Source organism: Phodopus roborovskii, unplaced genomic scaffold, assembly GCF_943737965.1.
Source record: "Phodopus roborovskii unplaced genomic scaffold, PHOROB, whole genome shotgun sequence".
In the NCBI taxonomy this organism is placed as follows: Eukaryota; Metazoa; Chordata; class Mammalia; order Rodentia; family Cricetidae; genus Phodopus; species Phodopus roborovskii.
Window position 1 is genome coordinate 33,893,695 of NW_026126416.1, and position 20,194 is coordinate 33,913,888.

At 45.1% G+C, this 20,194-nt stretch overlaps 1 protein-coding gene across 1 annotated transcript; it reads left to right on the forward strand.

Annotated features, from left to right (window-relative positions):
* Positions 1-9,230: 9,230 nt before the first annotated feature.
* On the forward strand, positions 9,231-17,164 carry Rhov (ras homolog family member V). The gene is made up of 4 exons (XM_051183678.1): positions 9,231-9,286; positions 15,699-16,023; positions 16,203-16,261; positions 16,456-17,164. The coding sequence occupies exons 1-4, from the start codon at positions 9,269-9,271 to the stop codon at positions 16,897-16,899; spliced, it is 846 nt and encodes a 281-aa protein (XP_051039635.1). The 5' UTR covers positions 9,231-9,268; the 3' UTR covers positions 16,900-17,164.
* The last annotated feature ends 3,030 nt before the right edge of the window (positions 17,165-20,194 follow it).

The window sequence follows — 20,194 nt, forward strand, 5'->3', positions numbered from 1 at the left end:
ATCTGACTCCATATAACATCCAACATGGGGGCACATACTTCCACATAGGACCTGAGAAGGCTTTTAAAGTTCCAAACATGCAAACACAGAGCCACACACGGCTTCCTAATCAGCGCCATTCGACAAGCTGAGCTGTGTGACAGCTGACATGGCAATTTAAGATTTGTCTCTTGTGTGATCAGAGGACATTGCAGGTGCTTAGTACAGACAGATCCAGATGGAAAGAAAACCTAAACCTGTTATAGTGTGTTTTAAAAATGTGTGTAGCTTAAAAAAAAAAGAAGAAGAAGAAAGAAAATGGGTATAGACAGTCATAAAAATGGTTAAAAATAGCTGGCGTTGGTGACACACCTTTGATCCCAGCATTTGGGAGGCAGAGGCAGGCGGATCTCTGTGAGTTCAAGGCCAGCCTGGTCTACAGAGCTAGTTCCAGGACAGGCTCCAAAGCTACACAGAGAAACCCTGTCTCGAAAAACAAACAAACAAACAAACAAACACAACAGTTAAAAATAATAAAGTGAAATCTTAAAGAGAAAAGCAATAAAAAGAATAAGCGACATAAGCATGAAAATACTCAGGGTGCCTGGATCCTATATGGTGCTTTGTTGATTTTGAAGTTTTTGAATGCTGATGAGGAAATGACAGCTGCTGAGAGAAACCGCTTATGGAAGGGACTGCTGAATTAAACCAGTCTATATGTTTTAGGGATGTCTTGGCTTCAGAATGGAAGTTAAGAAAATGTGTTGTGCTGGGTGAGAGGTTGTGCTTTTGTTTCCTGTGGACTCCATCAAAGTTAATCTAATTGTTCTCTATTTTTAAGATTTATTTATTATTTATGATGTATACATCGTTCCTCCTACATGTATCCCTGCAGGCCAGAAGAGGGCACCAGACGTCATTACAGAGGGTTGTGAGCCACCATGTGGGTGCTGGGAATTGAACTCAGGCCCTCTGGAAGAGCAGCCAGTGCTCTTAACCTCTGAGCCATCTTTCCAGCCCCTAATTGTTCTTAATAATAAAACTAGAGGCAGATATTGGGATTAATGCTGAAGATCAGAGAAGCAAAGCAGCCAGCCACTAGAGAGTTCTTACCTCTGCCAATGCTCAGACCAAAGGGGTGATCCTGTCCTCAGACTGTTTAGACTGCTTTGTTCCTCAGACTGCATCTCTTGTCTCCTCCAGCCTTAATTCCTCTCTCAGCCCAGTCATATCACTCCTGTCTTCACCTCCTTAGTGCTGGAATTAAAGGTACTGAGATCACCTTTGTGTGAACCCTGTTTCTCTTTTTAAACTGGATCAGTTTTGTGTAGCCACGGTAGCCTTGAACTATCAGAGATCCTCCTTCTCTGTATCCCAAGTACTGGGATTAAAGGTATGTGCCACCACTGCCTGACCTCTATGGCTAACTAGTGTGGCTAGCTTTGCACTCTGATCTGCAGGCAAACTTTATTTGTGAGATCCTAAAAAACATCACCACAGACTACAAACAAAAAAAAAAATGGAACAAAATAAAAACTATGAGACAGGTGATGTATAAACTCTGAGACTTGTTGAGTCATGATAAATCCTGTTTCTACAGAGTGCTCATGACTTATCGTTATATATCATGCCTTTTATTTGCTCAAACATAAAAAATAAAACATAAATCACCTTTAACTGACTTGTGCACACTTTACATTCCATACTTGTGTTAATGCAGAATATATATATATATATATATATATATATATATATATATATATCCTTTAAAAGTTTATGTGTTTTCAGAAAAAGGGACCAGATACTACAAAAGACAAGTAATCCAGGTGATCCAACCTCTCAGAATCTCAGAATGCCTCTGTTGCAGTTTTCTCAAAATTCTGCATCCAGAACAGCTGTTCGGTGTGATGGTCCAGCCTCATGTCCATGCCGGGACTTCAGATAAGCTCTGCACTTTCCCATCACACATAGACTGGGCAACAAGTGATACTGCTAGCTCTCCCAGGACTTGATCATTACCTCAATTTTCTCAGGGTCCCCTAAAGATGGTATCTCTGTCAGACAACAGGAAGCAGTCTAGAGAACACAGCCCACATTCCCAAGAGCTAGGCTAAGTGGTTTTTGGTCATTGGTGGGTTATGATTTTTGTCATCATTTATGGGGATTGGTTACAAGTTTTATCTGTCATAGTCAGGAAAAAAGCTAATAAAGGAGACTAGATTCAGGGATCTCTTGGGTATAATAAAATGATGGGATAAAAGGGTGGATTGTTGAGTCTACTTTTGAACAGCCAATAGCCTCAAATAGTTTACATTGTATGGATTTTTGCATATTGATACAAATTTAAGGTTATTTTGTTATATATGTTTCTACTCTTGTTTAAGGTATTGTACCAATGCACCATAAAGAAATAAAGGTTAGTAGTTATTCATCTGTAATAAACTTGTAGTCATGCTAGGTATGTTTTCAAGGTCAAACAGAGATATATTTTAGGTAGGTGATCTTTAAACTCTTAAAAGTCCTACAGAATACAGCATTTAAAATGTTTTAATAACATAAGGCTTTTTGTGACAGTGAGACATGTCTGTTCCTGGCAGGAACTTCAAAAACAGGATGATGGTCATCGAAGAACCTCCGTATAGAAGTTTTCTTTTATTGTAGCAAAGTTAGGCACTGGGCAAAGAAGGTGCTCTTGCCTTGGCTGCTGACAGCATACTAGATAAACTGGACAAGCAGGACACAAAAGAAAGTGACTGCCAAACTTTGCCAAAACAAGGCATGACAGTCCTTCAAAATTTCCATTTCACAAAAATGCCTGTCAGATATTCTAGGCCTGTAGGCTGAAGATGGATGCCCCAGCATTACAGAGGAAACTTAGGTGACTGCCAAGCAGCCAGATGTTCCTGTCATTTGTATAGTTATAGAAGTTCACTACACTTCCTGTTTACTCAGGTAATATTATGTCCTTCTTGGGTCTCTGATAGAGTTGAAGGTGAGATAATGTAATATTATATCCTTCTCAGGTCTTTGATAGAACTGAAGATGTAATTATAGTTACAATATTCCTTGTTAACAAATTAAAAAAAAAAAAAGAAGTTCACAAAAGGGGTATAAAGTGTATGAGATTAAGAGACATAAAAGCTTTAATTATTTATGTAAGAAATGTTTTGAGGTCTAAAAAGATAGTTTTGTGTTGGTAATACAAATTATGATAAAAAATGGTTTAGGTATAAAACTTTGAATTCATAAAGAGAAGATAGATTTGCCAAATACAAATGGACTGGGTACTGTAAATGGAATTTTTACTTTACAGTTCTTAATGTATATAATTTTACTATGTTAGAGTTAAAACCCTTTCCTTTTTGTTTAGAGAAAAAGGGGTAAATATTGCAAGGTATTTGACTATGTCACTGTGATTGATTTAATAAAAACCTAAGTGGCCAATAACTAGGCAGGAGATATAGGAAGGACTTCTAGTGACAGAGAGCTCTGGGAAGAAGAAAGGAGGAGCCACCAGCCAGATACAGAGGAAGCAAGACATGCAGGAGGAGAGATAAAAGTCACAAGCCACATGGCAGCACACAGATTAATAGAAATGGGTTAGTTTAAGTTATAAGAGCTAGTTAGAAACAAGCCTAAGCTAAGTCCAAGCTTTAATAATTAATAAGTCTCTATGTTGTTTGCTGTGAGCTGGTGATCAATGAAAAATACATCTACACACGCTTTTAATCCCAGCACTTGGGAGGCAGAGGCAGGCAGATTTATGTGATTTCAAGGCCTGGTCTACATAGTGAGTTCCAGTACAGCCAGAGATACACACTAAGACTTTGTCTCAACAACAAAAAGCTAGCCTGTAGGCAAGTTTATGGGGGCATTTTATTGATTAATGATTGATACAGGAGAGACCAGCCAGGTAGTCCAGGGTTGTAGAAGCAAGCTGAAGCTGGATAGTGATGGCCCCAAGAGGAAGAGGCAGGCAGATCTCTATGAGTTGTAGGCCACCCTGGCCTACAGAGAGAGTTTGAGGACAGCCAGGCTACAAAGCAAGTTCTAGGCCAGCCAGCCAGCGCTACACAGTGATGTTTTGTCTGAGGAAGAAAGAAAACAAGAGCAAGCTGGACAAGCCATGGGGATAAGCCAATAAGCAGGTCATTGCTCCAGGTTCCTGCCTTGAGATTTTGCCCTGGATTCTCATGATGATGAACTGTGACATGGAAGTGTAAACCAAATAAATCCTTTCCTCTTCAAGTTGCTTTTGGCCATGTTGCTTTACCATAGCAAAATAAAGAAGAAACTAGAACATGGGCCCTCTTTTTTATGAAATTGCTGATTTTCAGGCTGGAGATACAGCTCAAGCTGGACCCCATGGTGTGCATCTGTAACTCGTGTCACTGGCGGGGATAGAGACAGGCAAATCCTTGGAGCTCACTGTGCAGGTGTCCTAGACCAATCAGTGAGCCCCAGCTTCAGTGAGAATCTGTTTTTCAAAAAAAGCAAGGTTGAGAGTAATAGAAGAAGACACACAAGGTTGCCTCTGGCCCCCACACAGGTGCACACACACCTGCATGCATGTCTGCACCCACCCACATAAATTCATGTACATTACACACACACTGCTTAGCTTCCTCCTCGCCATCACCGTCAAATGAGAACACGTTTCATTGTAAACCCCGGAGATTTGAATGGACTCCAGTGGTACCAGGCCATGGTTCAGAAGAGGGTTAGGCCAGTGGAGCCAGTCTTTAGGGGAGAAGCGATTACAAATCTGGCGGTGCCATGCATGGCTGTTTGGCCAAATGCCTGTGGCATCAAAGTTGTGACTCTCTTATCACCATTTGGCAAGCCATCACCATTCCTTTATTACATCATAGGTAGTAAACTCCTATCACGTGGGATGCAGCTGGTCTGTGAAGGAATTGCTCTAGAACTTCCCTGCTCTTGAGTTGCTTCCAGGTTAATAGAGGCATGAGGTGGGCTCACAGGAACATGGAGTGACCTCCAAACCAGTGAATAGACAGTAAGTTCAGAGAACTGTTCATAATCCTGCCATTCAGCAATTTAAAAAAATCACCATTGTTTTTGTGGGTGGTTGGTTGGTTGGTTGGTTGGTTTTTCAAGACAGGGTTTCTTTATGTTTTGGACCCTGTCCTGGAACTCACTCTGTAGATCAGACAGGCCTGGAACTCACAGAAATCCACCTGCCTCTGCCTTCTGAATGCTGGGATTAAAGGCATGTGCCACCAACACCTGGCTAAAAATCAACATTGTTGACATGGTGCATTTCCTTTGTTTTTTTTGATATAGTATAATTTCAGGTCATTGTTTTTATCTCCAAAAGTAAAAGTCCAGGAGCGGGAGAGACAGATCAGTGGTTAAAAGTGCATCCTGATCTTGCAGAAGATCCAAGTTTGGTTCCCAACACCCACAAAAAATCGTAGAGTGGCTCACAAATGATTGTAACTCCAGCTTCCGGGGGATCCACACAAACACATAAATAAGAATAAATCCAAGTAAACAACAATAAGGACTTTTTTTTTTTTGAAGTGAGAGCCAGAGGGAGGGCTCATTGGTTAAGAGCACTTGCTCTTGCAGAGGATCAGTGTTTAAGTCCCAGAACCTACATGGTGGTTCAAAACCATCTGTAACTGCAGTTCCAAGGAACCCAATTTTCTCTTCTACCTCTGAAGAACCAGACGTAGACAGATATACAAACTAAACATACAGACTAAGGCATTCTTTAAAAATAATGGACAGGTGAGATGGCTCAGTAGATAAAGGTGTTTGCCACCTAACTGATAACCTGAGTCTAATCCCCAGGCACCACATGGTAGACGGAGCTAACCCACTCTTTTTATTTGTCCTCTGACCTTCATATTGCACCATGACACATATATACCCCTCACTCACCCACAGACATACTTACATATACCCCTCACACACACAATGCAACATTTTTGAGACAAGGTCTCCTCAAATGGAGATCGACTTGCTTCTGTCTTCTGAGTGTTGTGAGTAAGGGGGTGTGCCACTGTGCACTATGTGTGTAATTATTTTGAAAGTAAAATGTTCAGAGACAGCTATAGTGACACACCCCTGCAATTATAGCACTCCATAAAGGTGTGGTCAGTGTTCCTTGTATATGTCAGGCAAACAAGTACTCCATGTAGTTCAATACGTTCCACATTTGTTTTCATTTTATTTTGTTATTGTTATTATTGACACAAGGTTTCTCTGTGTAACCTTGGCTGTCCTGGAACTCGATCTGTAGACAACGCTGGCCTAGAACTCACAAAGATCAACCTGCCTCTGCCTTCTGAGTGCTAGGAGTGAAGGCATGTGCAGCCACCAACCAGGCTGGTCTCAGATTTTCTAGATAGCAGCAGATAATCTTGAACTCCTAATCCCAGCTTTTTTTTTTTCATTTAGACAGAGTACCCTGAAGTTCACAGAGATCCATCTGTTTCTGTGTCTGGAGTGCTGAGATTAAAGGCGTGCACTACTATACCTGGCACATTTTATTTAATTTTTTAATTACATATTTATTTACTTATTTTTGTGTGAATATGTGTAGGCATACAGGTGCCATGGTATCTAAACAGAGATCAAAAGACAATTTGTGGGAGTCAAGTCTCTCCTTCTACCATGTCTGTCCTGAGGACCAAACACAGGTTTTCAGGCTTTGGATCGAGTGCCTTTACCCTCTGAGCCATATCAATGAACAACCCCTTCCTCTCATTCCCTGTCTTTCTGTCTTTCAACTTTTATTTCTTTTTAGTTTTAACTTTTATTTATTATTGTGGTGTGCATGATTTGTTTGTGGGTGTAGGTACTGGTGTACAACAATACATGTAGTGTGTAGATGCAGGTACAGGTGTACCACACACAATACACAATACAATAGATGTCAGAGAACAATTTTGTGCAGTTAGTTTTTTCCTTCCACCTTTATGTGAGTTCCAGGCATCAAAGTCTGGTTATCAGATCTCTGTGTCAAGTGCCTTTACACGCTGAGCCAGCCTGCCTTTCTTTGGTTTTTGTTTGCTTGGTTTTGGTTTTTCAAGACAGGGATTCTCTAGCTTTGGAGCCTGTCCTGGAACTTGCTCTGTAGACCAGGCTGGCCTCAAACTCACAGAGATCCCCCTGCCTCTGCCTCCTGAGTGCTGGGACTAAAGGCGTGCACCACCACCACCTGACAATATTTTTCATTATTTATATGTATGAGTGCTTACCTGCACATATGTGTGTATACCACATGCATGTCCCATGCCAGTGAGGCCAGAAGGGGGCATTAGATTCCCTGGAAGTGGAGTTAAAGATGGTAGCCCACGTGGGCATGTGGCTCTGGCAGGCCTTGAACCACCCCTCCCCCCCCTTGCCTCTGCCTTGCTAAAAAAGGTTAGATTACATCCCTAAAGCCAGCCACCAAGGCCCATTCCCTTATTTGGCCAATCCCTCCTGCAGAGGCTGACTACCAAGGCCCAGCTGTTAAAGTACTGAAATCCAGCAATCAAAAGCCATCTTTGGCCCACCTAATTAATATGCCCAGTTAAAGTGGGCACTTCATCCTGAGTTTCCCCTTGTACCTTTAAAAATTGCCTTTGTTTGTTTGTTTGTTTGTTTGTTTTTTCTCTCTGTGGCTTTGGAGGCTGTCCTGGAACTAGCTCTTGTAGACCAGGTAAGTCTTGAACATCCACCTGCCTCTGCCTCCCAAGTGCTGGGATTAAAGGTGTGAGCCGCCACCACCTGGCTATAAACTGCCATTTTCCTGTGTGCCATGTCTGCCTCCTCTCTGTCCAGAGGCAGTCCTTTGTCCCTCTGGGCCACTTCCCTTGTCCCTTTCCCCTTCTCCCTCTTCCTCTATCTCCTGTTTTTGTCCCTTAGCCCTGTCCCTGTGAGACAAAAGAAAATCTCCTTTGTGCTGAGAACTTGGTCCAAGAACTTGGTCTTGGGGGTCCTGTACCAATACTTTTCCTTTCACATCTGGGTGCTGGGAACTGAACCCTAGACCTCTCTGAGAGTAGTCAGTGCTCTTAACCACTGAGACATATCATTGTCCTCTTCTCTTTCTTTTTTTTATAATTTATTTTTATTTTATGAGCATTGATTGGTGTTTTGCCTGCATGTATGTCTGTGTGAGGTGTCAGATCCCCTGGAACTGGAGTTACAGGCAGTTGTGAGCTGTCATGTGGGTGCTGGGAATTGCAGCCAAGTCTGGAAAAGAAGCCAATGTTCTTAACCACTGAACTATCCCCCAGCCCCTCTCCTTCCTTTTCCTCTTTCCTTCATTTCTTTCTTTTCTTCCTTCCTTCTTTCCTTCAATCCTTTCTCTCTTTTTTTCTTCCCTTCTTTCATTTTATTTGGAGACAGGAATTTACAATGGCCTAGAACTCACTATATAACTAAGACTGGCCTTGAAGTACATATGCAACTGGAGCTGGACTTGAACTCCTGATCTCCTGCCTCCACATTCCCATTTCTGGGATTATTGGAATGTACAACAATTCCTCTCAATCCATGGTGATGCATATCTTTAATCCCAGCATTTGGGAGGCAGAGGCAGGCTGATCTCTGAGTTTGAGGGTAGCCTGGTCTACAGAGTGAGTTCCAGGACAGCCACGACTACACAGAGAAACCCTGTCTCATAAATAAATAAATAAATAAATAAATAAATAAATAAAATCTCTCTCAGTCAGTTCATTTCCCTATCCCAAGGGTTTGTGATGTCAAGCAAAGACCAGCACACACTCTTTGCTGTAGGCTTTTGAGTGGGAGGGTGGTAGATCTGTTTTCTCAGGAAGCTTGGGTGCACTAGAGACGAACAAAAGCAAGACCAGAAGGTAGGTAGGAGGTGAGTATTCTGATAGAGAATACTGAAGGGAAGGAAGTCACACTTGGAAAGAACAGGCTAAGAGCCTGGCCCATGTGTGGCCCATGTGTATAAGCCCCGCATTCTGGAGGCTGAAGCTGTGTGATCAATTTGCTGTTGACCTGGGTGGGTTACATAGTTAAGTCCAGACCATTCTGGGTTTCATTGAGAGAATAGCTTTATCAATCGCTAGAAATAAGGATAATGGGGGCCTCGTCAAAGGGAGTCCTTCTGGATGAGGCTGTCTTTAGGCACATGCAGTCTCTATTGGGCTCACAGGGTTGGTCTTGAGGACCTCTGTGAACCAGCGGGTTTCTTCCCGCGCTCGCCTCAGGAGAGCGAAGGATGCTTCCGGTTCACGGCCTCTTCCTTCCGCTTTGCTTCACGTTGGTGGTCATCACCTGTTCGGACATTTCCGGTGCCATGAGCTCGACGCCTCAGGTAAGCGGCGTTTTTGGTAGGCTTCAGCCTCATAACAGGGACCACTCCTGGGTTTTGTTTTGTTTGTTTTTCTTCCTTTTCAGAGGAGGGAGGAACCCCAAGGGACATCCAGGCAGCGCGCCCGCGCCCGGTCCAGTACAGGCCACGGGGAGATGCAGCTTGGCCGAGGAATGGTAGGGACCTTGCTTGGCCAGGGTTTGTGTTCAGTCATCTCTGTAGAAGGTTCTGGAAATGTTGATGCTTCTCTGCGCATGACCACTGGGCCACTATAGGATGGCCTTGTTGCTAGGGTACTGGAACCCACCCTTCGCCTCATCAGCAGCCGCCCAGGAAAGATGGAGGATAGGGGGGTGGCCAGGAAAAATGGGTTGTGCTTGTTTTATTTATTTCGTTTTTGTTTGGTTTGGCTTTTTTTTGTGTGTGTGTGTTTGCTTTGTCCTTTTTTTTTTTTTGAGACAGTCTCTCTGTGCAGCCTTGGCTGTATTGGAACTCGTTCTTACTCTGTAGACCTGGCTAGCCTCAGGCTTGCAGAGACCTTGTGTTTGTTTTTTGAGGCAGGACCCCATTCTGTAGTTCAGGCTGGCCCAGAACTATTGGCAAGCATTCCTCAGCCTCACAGGAGTGAGTGGTCAGCCAGCCCTGGCTTGATAAGCAATTCACGTTTTGTTGTTTTGTGGTTTTTTTTTTTTTTTGGTTTGTTTTGTTTTTGTTTTTTGTTTTTCGAGACACTTTTTCTCTGTGTTACATCCTAGAACTCACCCTGGCCTCTAACTCACAGATCCATCTGCCTCTGCCTACCCAGGGCTGGGATCAAAGGTGTGAGCTGCCATGCCCAGCTCTGGATAAGCAACTTTTTGTTTGGTTGGTTGGTTGGTTCTTGTTTTTTTGAGACAGGGCTTCTCTATACCTTTGGAGCCTGTCCCGGCACTCACTCATTAGACCAGGCTAGCCTCAAACTCGCAGAGATCCCCATGTCTTTGCCTCTAGACTGCTGTGATTAAAGATGTGCACCACCACTGCCCACCATAAGTGTTTTTCTTAATGCGCATATGTGCACCATATTCATGCTTGGTACCCCAGAGGTCAGAAGAAGGTGCCAAATCTTCTGGAACTGAAGTTATGGTGAGACTCATGAGCTGCCATGTAGACGCTGGGAGTGGAACCTGGGTCCACATAAATAAATCTAAAGCATGAATAAATACATTTAAATATGATAAGGAATGAATGAAAATGCCTGATAACATTATATATACACTTTAGCATGGACCCATGGTTTGTCTAGGGACACACTGTCAGTTTGAAGTGTCCTAATTCTACAACTCATCTTCTGGACTTCAATATATTCAGTGACACACACACACACACACCACTTCATTTCTTATGATTGTTATCAGTCAGGACAAACAGAAGCATTTTTACAAATCTAGAGCCCTATACAACTATACCGAACATTCTGGAATCAAGATGTTGTTTCTATAACTCAAAGTCAGGACTATAGTGGATTTGTTTGTTTAAGAAGATGTTTGTTGGCCAGGCATTGATGGTGCCCAACTTTAGTCCTAGCACTGAGGAGGGGGTGGGGGCTGGTAGAGGCAGACAGATCTCTGAGTTCAAGGCCAGCATGGTCTACAAAATGAGTTCCAGAACAGCCAGACCTGTTACACAGAGAAACCCTGTCTCAAAACAAAACAAAAACCAAAAGAAGCTGTTTATTTTAGAAGAGTTTAGAGTAACAGAAATACTGAGACAGTGCAAAGTGTTTTCCTGTGTCTCATACCCAGGCTACCTTAATTATGACTAGTTTATATTAGTATGGTTTATTGATCATTTTTTTTGTTGTTGTTTTTACCTCTTACTGCTTGTGGGGGGGGGCAGGGAGAGAACACTGTATATGTGGAATATCAGAAGATAACTTTTAGGAGTTTTTTCCTTTCACTGTAGAACATGGGTATTGAACTTAGATCCTCAGGCTTGCAGAGCAAGCACTTACCTACTGAGCCATCTCTCTGCTGTGCAGTCTATGCTGAATTGAATTTACAATCCTCCAGCCCCTGCCTCCTGGATCAGTTGTTAAAGCTCTTGCCTTACAAACACAAGGATTTAAATTCCAACCCCAGAACATTGTAAAAGTATCAGTTGGGGTGCCAGTTCTGAGAAGATAGTGATTAATCTCTGGGAATCGCTGTCCAGTCAGGCTAATTGGTAAGCTCTAAGCCTATGAGAGATGTGTTCCTAAGGAGGTGGACAGTGTTCCTGGGGAAACAGCTGATGTCTTTCAGTCTCCACACACATGTACATATGTGTGTGTGCTTACACACAAACACACATGCATTTTTTAAAAATGGGTATTTAGATGGGGGTATAATAGTACGTTTGTAATCCTAGCACTCAGGAGACAGAGGCAGGAAAATCAAGAGTTCAAGGCTACCCTCTGATACACAGAATATTCAAGGCCAACCTTGGCTACATGACAGGTCTCAATATTTTTTTTTAATTTTGTATCTCCTTCAAGGCCATGGATATAAAAAAATTATGTTTTTTTCAAGATGGATTCTCGGGCTGGAGAGATGGCTCAGTGGTTAAGAGCACTGACTGCTCTTCTAGAGGTCCTGAGTCCAATTCCCAGCAACCACATGGTGGCTCACGATCTGGTGTCCTCTTCTGGCAGGCAGGAATTCATGGAGTCAGAATGTTGTATACATGATAAATAAATCTTTTAAAAAGATAGATTCTCTATGTAGCCCTGGCTGTCTTGGAACTCACTCTGTAGGCCAGGCTGGCTTTGACCTCAAAGAGATCCACCTGCCCTTGCCTCCTGAGTGAGAGAATTGAAGTGGTGTGCCACAACTGCCCAGCTATTTGAAATTCTTACCCTAACTTATTTATATATACATGATTTGTGGGTATGAATTTATTATTATTGCTTTGCCTTGTTCACAGTGCAGTTTGGACCATCACAAACTCTTCCAGTTGACTTTTCCTTTTTTTTTTTTTTTTGGTGTTTTGAGGCAGGGTTTCCCTGTGTAGCTTTGGAGGTTGTCCTGGAACTTGAACTTGCTCTGTGGATCAAGCTGGCCTCAAATTTACAGAGCTCCACCTGCCTCTGCCTCCCGAGTGCTGGGACTAAAGGTGTGTGCCACCGACGCCCGGCCCAGTTGACTTTTTGTCCATATGAACTACCTACATTTTCTCTGTCCTGTTTGTTTGTTTAGCACTTGCTATTCACAGATGTTCCAGGCTCCTCCTGTCTGTTTCTTGCCCCCATCCTAGAATATACCATTTATCCTAGAACAATGTTGGTGCTAAGTAGTATTCCTAGCAGATAATGTCTGGAAGTTGGGGCACATATGGCAGGTCGGCAGGAAGAAGTTGCAACCCCGGCTGCAGCACCTTTAAGAGGACTTTCCCAGAAGTAGCAGCCAGAATAGCAAGTCCTTAGCTGAGAAATAGGTGACTCACCAGCTCCCAGGTTGTCTCCTCCCTCCCCCTCTTGCTGACAAGACTGTACCTAAACCAGCTTAGACAGAGGGACCTTGGTCAGAATGTGTCTCCACCCATGAGACCAGTGAAGAATGGCCAGTCTCAGACCAAGGCAGACATCTCCCATGTTTGTTCCATTAGTGTGTTATTTGTATGTCTTCAGAGAGGATTAAAAAATACTGCCCTCAAATGTATACCTTTAGTAGGCCTTTATGTTTTCCTTTGAGAATGGTCCTCATATATCCCAAGCTGGCCTTTAACCTGCCATGTAGCCAAGGAGACCTTGAGCTTCTGATGTTCCTGACACTACATCTTTATTATTTTGAGACAGGAGTGTGCTATAATCACTCCAGATTTATGTCATGCTGGGAATTGAACCCAGGACCTCATTGTGATACTACTGTATCACCTCAGCTATATCACCAGCCCAGTAAAGTTACTGTTAAAATCCAGGTTAAAGGACAAGAGTATTCCAAAGGGAGAGAGAAAGCGCATGCGCAAGTGCATGAGTGTATGTGTCTGTGTGTGTGTGTTGAGTAGTTTTGTCCTGACCACTTTTGCAGCATCCCCAAGATAACAGAAGGGCTTTCAGAGACAAATATCCTTTGATTTTCATTTGGCAGTGGTGAGGTGATTGGCTGTTGGAGTCACTCAGGTTAAGAGCTGAAGAAGAGGGAAGACTGAGTCTAAAATCCCCTCCCTTTCCAGGAAGACCAAGTGCACAGCCTTCGGACTTTCTAGGGCAGGATAAGGGAAAGACAACACTTAAGACACCTTTCAGTAACTCAATAAATAAGCTTATGGTGATATGTCTGAGAATATGGGGCCTTTGAGACGACAGTTAGGATCATTAGCATCTCTAGACATTTAGATAAAGGTAATGGGGGAGGTAGACACTGGAATATAAATGTGGGTGCTGGGAAGCCTACAATTTTTCAAGAGCGGTCAAGTCAGCAACTTTTTAGCCATTTCACACCCAGGCTTTTGCTTGTTTGCTTGTATTTTGTGATAGGGTCTTGAGTAGCCTTAGGGTGCCCTGTCCCTCATCATGTAAACTAAACATGCCTTGTTTTATGGCAATCCTGCTCCTTCCACCTCCCAAGTGCTGGGATTAGAGGAGTGCCACCGTATCAGGCCAGACTTAGAGAACTCTGCCCTAGTATACTGGACGTCTCCTTAGTATTCATCTCCTCTCCCCTTTGCAGTCGTGTCCTTTCCCCAGACTCAGGGATATCTGCCTGCTGTGTGAAAGTGTCTCGGTGATCTTTGTGCAGACTGAGATGAAAACTGCCTGGGGAATCAGAGGATGGATTCTGGGCCTAGTGTCACTTGCTGTGGCTCAGGCTATTCTCTCACTTGCTCTCTAGGTGACCTTCCTATGGCTACCTAGGAAGTCCTGTCTGAGTCTGTAAGTTCTTTACAGGGCGAGGACTGTAGGTGGCCCAGAAACAGCATCTGCAAATAGGTAATTATGACGTGCTTTCATGATAATGATCATATTAGGTACTGAGCAGGAGAGATGGCTCAGTAGTTAAAGGCACGTGCTGCCTTTTAGAGGACCCGAGTTCAGTTCCTATCAACTACTTAGGCAGCCTCATAATTGTGTGACTCCAGTTTCAGGGGTTCCAAGGCCCTCTTTGGTCTCCTCAGGCATTGTTCACATGCACGTATCCATACCCATGTACAGACACACACTTAATTAAAAAATAAAGACTCTATTTAAAAAGGATAACACTAGATACTTTGGGAACTTTACACATATCCAGATGCACATGGAGGGTGCTGAAGAAATGCCCAAGCAGTTAAGAGCACTCTTTGCACTGTAGAGAATGTGAGTTTGGTTCTAAGCACCCTATGGCTGCTAATAACCATGTGACCTCCATTTCCAGAGGATCTGACATCCTCTTCTGTATGCATCCAATACATAGTACATAGACATACATGCAGACAAAACGCTTACACACATTAAATCTTTAAAAAGTATTTAAAATACATTTGATAGTGAAAGTATAAAATTAAATGTGAAAATCTACACGTCTGTTCTGAATGGCTATTCTCTGTAGAAGTTCATCTCTCCAGCCCTGTGAATTTTTTTACGTGCTAGACATTAAACAGAGGGCCTCATGTATGCTAGGCAAGTACTCTATCACAGATGACATCACCTATAATATATGTGTATTATGTTTTTGTTTGTTTGTTTTGAGAGTTTCACTGTGTAGTCCTGACTGGTCTAGAACTTAACTATGTGTAGACCAAGCTGGCCTCAGACATACAGAGGTCCTTCTACCTCTGCCTCTGCTTCTGCTTCTGCCTCCCCACTGCTGGGGAAAAAAGCATGGGGGAGCTACCAGCCTAGTTATTTGTTTGAGACAGGGTCTCACATTGTAGCCCAGGCTGGTCTCTAGCTGTCTTTGTGCAACAGGGGATGGTCTTGAACTTGTGATCCTTCTACCTTCACCGCCAGGATTCTTGGATTAGAGGAATGCACCACCAGGTCAGTGGTACTGGGGATCAGACCCAGGGCTTTATACATTCTAAGCAGACACTCTGAACTATAATCTCAGCCTCACTTCCAGTAGATTGAAAGAATACTTTATTAATAAGATGTTTAATGTGCTGATGTTTAATGCACAGTATTAAATGTGTATAAAAGGGTTAATGTGATGCGTTTAATTTGAACATGCTGTATTATGGATTCTGTAGTTTGTGTCTTCCTACTAACACTAAATCATGGATCTACCAGATATCAAACGCCAGTCTTTGTCCTTGGACTTTCGTGGTGCCAGGTTTTCATATGAAAAACCTTTCTTTCCTGGATGCTTTGCTTTTTCTGAGTGTTATGCAGAGAGAAGTCCAGGTCGATGGGCGGGGTCCGGGCCACTTGGGACATGCAGATGAAGTGGGCGGGCCCAACATATATACCCTCTGCTAGCCTCTAGCGGGCGTGCCCAGCTTGGACAGACTGTCTGCCTCCTCCTGCGCAACCTGCTTCCCTGAGCGCTGCGGAGCCTGGTCCGGGCTGGCCCCTCTGCTACCCCAGGAGCGGGTCATGCCGCCGCGGGAGCTGAGCGAGGCCGAGCCACCGCCTCTCCTAGCTTCGACCCCTCCTCCACGGCGGCGCAGCGCACCTCCGGAGCTGGGCATCAAATGCGTACTAGTGGGCGATGGCGCGGTGGGCAAGAGCAGCCTCATCGTCAGCTACACCTGTAATGGGTACCCCGCGCGTTACCGGCCCACGGCTCTGGACACCTTCTCCGGTATGTTCTACTGCCTCGGGACTCCTGAGGCCGAGGTGGGGTTGTGGATTAGGGCGGGCGTGCTGGCGGGGGGCCACTGAAGACCCCGGGAGCAGGCCCGGAGGCGGCGCTGATGAGGCCTGCCTAGAGGGACGAGGATGCTGTGCCTAACTCATGCTTTCCCCTCCCCACCCCTGCAGTGCAAGTGCTGGTAGATGGATCCCCTGTGCGAATTGAGCTCTGGGATACCGCAGGGCAGGTAAGAAGCTGGGTGTAGCCTTCTTGGGTAAGGGGTTGGAGAGGGTTGGAGGCTGGGAGGATTCCTGCATGGAGTAAGAATGGAGCAGGCCTTGGGCTTTAGGAGTCTTAGGTCTCCACCCCTCAAGTGAGAAGTAGACTCCCCTTCCATTGTGAAGGGAATGATCTTGCTAACGACTGGTCTTGCCACCCCAGGAAGATTTTGAACGTCTTCGCTCCCTCTGCTACCCGGATACTGATGTGTTTCTGGCTTGCTTCAGCGTGGTGCAGCCCAGCTCCTTCCAAAACATCACAGAAAAATGGCTGCCTGAGATCCGCACGCACAACCCCCAAGCACCTGTGTTGCTGGTGGGCACTCAGGCTGACCTGAGGGATGATGTCAATGTACTAATTCAACTGGACCAGGGAGGCCGGGAGGGCCCAGTACCCCAACCCCAAGCCCAGGGTCTGGCCGAGAAGATCCGGGCCTGCTGCTACCTTGAGTGCTCAGCTTTGACACAGAAGAACTTGAAGGAGGTGTTCGACTCGGCCATTCTCAGTGCCATCGAGCACAAAGCCCGCCTGGAGAAGAAACTGAACGCAAAGGGTGTGCGTACACTCTCTCGCTGCCGCTGGAAGAAGTTCTTCTGCTTTGTTTGAGCAGTTATGACTGTGCAAGAGGTAGGCAGGTGGCCCGAGACTTCTGGACCCTGGGACATCTGGTACTACTAGCAGGGCTTTGGCCAGCCCCTGGGGATTCAGTCCTTTATTGAACACAGGGGATATGGGCCTCTAGCTGCACACTCTGGTAAGACAGGGTGAGAGCTCAGGCTTTGCAAGGAGGCTCTGACTTGGATTTCTTTTGTCAAGACTCAAAGGAAAATCCCAGCGCTTTGCTTTCATCACATCAATGTTGGTGTGTCTGAGCTGCTCGGGATGTGTGTAATTCCCAGTTTCTTACCGTGGGGCCACAGGTCAGCTTGCTTGAATGCAGGCCCATTGTGGATGTCCTCACCTTCCCCCAGCACAGGTGGGACAAAGCAGGGAAAGCTGAGGCATCTTGGAGGTTCAGAGGTTTGATTTGGAGAGGTTTGAGATGGAGGAGATTAGAGGACTGCCTGGAAGGAGAAAGAACAGGAGTGGACAGCTGTGGAGAAGGCTGACACCTGGGCTGCCCTCAAGCCCCAAGGCCAGGGAGGATGGGACTGCTCCCTGGGAAGAACTGGGTCTCAGGGCTCCCTAGGCACTGCCCAAACTGGCTGGGCCAGCAGAGGGGCAGGAAGTGAGAGTCCAGGCCCAGCATAGGGAGGGGGAGGAGCTGCAAATAAGAGCCTGAAGGAGGAAGGGGTAGGCATCATCCCTTTCCCCAAGGTCATAGCTTAGAAGGTGAACAATACAATCAGCAAATAAACCTTCTGTTTCTGAAGCTGCTGTCTCTGTGGTGGTTTCCTGGATCGCTCAACCCGATGCCCTTCATAACCTTTCTCAAGGCTCAACAGCCTGGGTAGATGGATGGGGAGCTGACTCTTGGTCGAAGGGTGGGGGCTGGATCTGATGGGACAGTGATGGGAACTGGACTATGGGGAACAGGTGTGGGGCTCCCTGCTTGGGGCTTGGCTTAGTTGGTTCCCAGGAGAACTAGCGTGGGAAGCAGCCTGGAAACGGGTTTCCCCAGGTGTCAGCGCCAGAGCTGCTTTCCCATGACCTCACCAGGTAGGTGGGGCCCTCCCCTCTTCCCCTCCTTTCTAGAGTATGATGCTCCTCAGCACTGGAGCTCTAGGACAGGCTCTAGCCCATCCTCCCATCCTCTGAACAGTCTTTAGGACCCCACGGTGTAGCTAGGGAATGTCACCCCAGCTTAAGTACCAAGGATAACCTATCCAGCTTTGAACCTCGACCTCGACCATTGGCCAAAGCGTGTAGCCTGGGGTTGGTTCGACTAGTCTTCATACATAAAGATTTATTGCAGATCAGGGTGCTGGCTTTGGACAATGTAAATAAAAGTTTGGTCCCAGGAATCCTTTGTCCATGAGAGGTCATTCATTGACAGAAGGCTTGGAGGGGAATACGAATCCAAGGATTGGAACTAAGAGGAACTTTAAGAAACATTTTGGGTGAAAACAAAACATATTTTGTCTTAAGGAAATCATGGTCTGGAGACAAAAAGGCAGTATGTCAAGTGAGATATTACCAAGTGGTTAGAGGAGCACCGTGGAGTCAGGTGTATGGTTGACATTCTATAGAAGTCTTTCTGAGGTATACCTACAATGCCTCCTAGGCACCTGCTGGGTCAGGTGAGCACACATCCCAATGTACTGGGCCTCAGGTCCCTTTCCAGGAAGTTACAGCTGTGTGTCTGTGTGTGTGTCTGTCTGTCTGTGTGTATGTGCACACACTTGTGTGCTGAAGGACAGAAATACTAGCCAAGTGAAACCTCAGGTGGTCCCAAGTTTAGCTTTAGCCAAGACTGTTCAGCATCCCTCAGAGCACCAGCCCCCCCCCTTTGTTTCCTTAGGTGGAGGTGGTAAGCCGAAGCACCACAGATACATCCAGAACCAGCTGTTACCCTAACCTAACTTGGCATACTCCTTTCTAGGACAGAGACAGACCCAGGTTCAACTTCAGAAGTTCAAGACCTGATACCCATCACCACAGGCAAATAATTTTTTAAAGTCAGGACCGAACTTCATAGCTCTGGTTGGCCTGGAACTAAAATAGATCCCCCTGCCTCTGTTTTTCATGTGTTGGAATTAAAATCACCCAACTCATTTCCCCCCTCTTGTTCCTTAGTTTCTTATTTGCAAAATGAGATACTCGGAACTCTTGACTGACCTTCAAACCATCCCAAGGGGCCTTGGAACTGTGGGGCAAAGAAGCCTGATGAAGTGACCTTGGCTCCACCACCACACACACGGTTTTTGGTTTCTCTCATGGCACTAGCATCCCTGAGTCACTGAAGCCTTGGCCTCTGTCCTCAAGCTTCTCATACAGTCACTGAACCTGGTCAGGATCTCTGTCGACTTTCTACCTACAGCCTCCCACTGGCTCCCTCCCGGCCCAACACTGAAATCAGTTCTTACTGTTTTCAGTGAACTCACAGTTCTTCTCTTGGGCCTTTAAACCCAATCTAACAGTACTCTGAAACAGACCAATTTGTCTCCATATGCCCAATTATCTCCTGGGGTTTTTTGTTTGTTTATTTTGTTTTGTTTTTGAGACAGGGTCTCACTTTTGCTTTAGAGGTTGTCCTTGAACTGGCTCTGTAGACCCAGGCTGCCCTCAGACTCACAGAGATCCACCAGGGTTCTGGGATTAAAGGTGAGTACTACCTATACCCTGCTAGCTCCTGATTTTGACTCCAAGGTTTGGCTTGCAATTTGCAAGGTCTAGTTAGAAAATGTCCCCTGCCCCCTCCCAGGTATCCTGTTTCTCTTCTAGCCATCTTCCAATACCTCCCTCCTCCAGAAAGTGTTGGGGTGTCTTAGTGTACTCAGATTCGCCAGGGAGACCCACACTTAGACCCTGTGGGCTCAGGCAGCCTGAACTCTTGTCCCTTAGCTGTTTAGTCTCCTCAGAATCATGTTCAGCTCCAGGTTTGTGTCACTGAGACCCAGCAACTGGGGACTGGGGCAGGAGAAGGATTTCCAGTGCCAAATCCGTCTAGCTCTGTCTCATCCTGTCTCCATGTAGATAGACGGCCTTTCTCTACTTCCTGGGACAGTTTTTTGTTGTTGCTGTTTTGTTTTGTTTTTAATTTTCAGTCCTGAGGATAAAAATCAAGGCAAGCACTCACTCAACAGGGATCCACACTTCTAGGAATATGTATTATTACTTGCATACAACCTTGTACTACATACAAACATGTACATATATGTTTGTAAATGTTTATGTAAACAGATGTCCATATCAATATAGATTTTCTGAGATACAGTCTCACAGATTGGTTTTTTATTTT

Excerpts from the sequence above, each read along its gene's own strand:
- Rhov (XM_051183678.1), top strand. Across the intron at positions 16,024-16,202 it reads GGCTCTGGACACCTTCTCCG|TGCAAGTGCTGGTAGATGGA; the intron begins GTATGTTCTACT and ends CCACCCCTGCAG. Across the intron at positions 16,262-16,455 it reads TCTGGGATACCGCAGGGCAG|GAAGATTTTGAACGTCTTCG; the intron begins GTAAGAAGCTGG and ends TTGCCACCCCAG.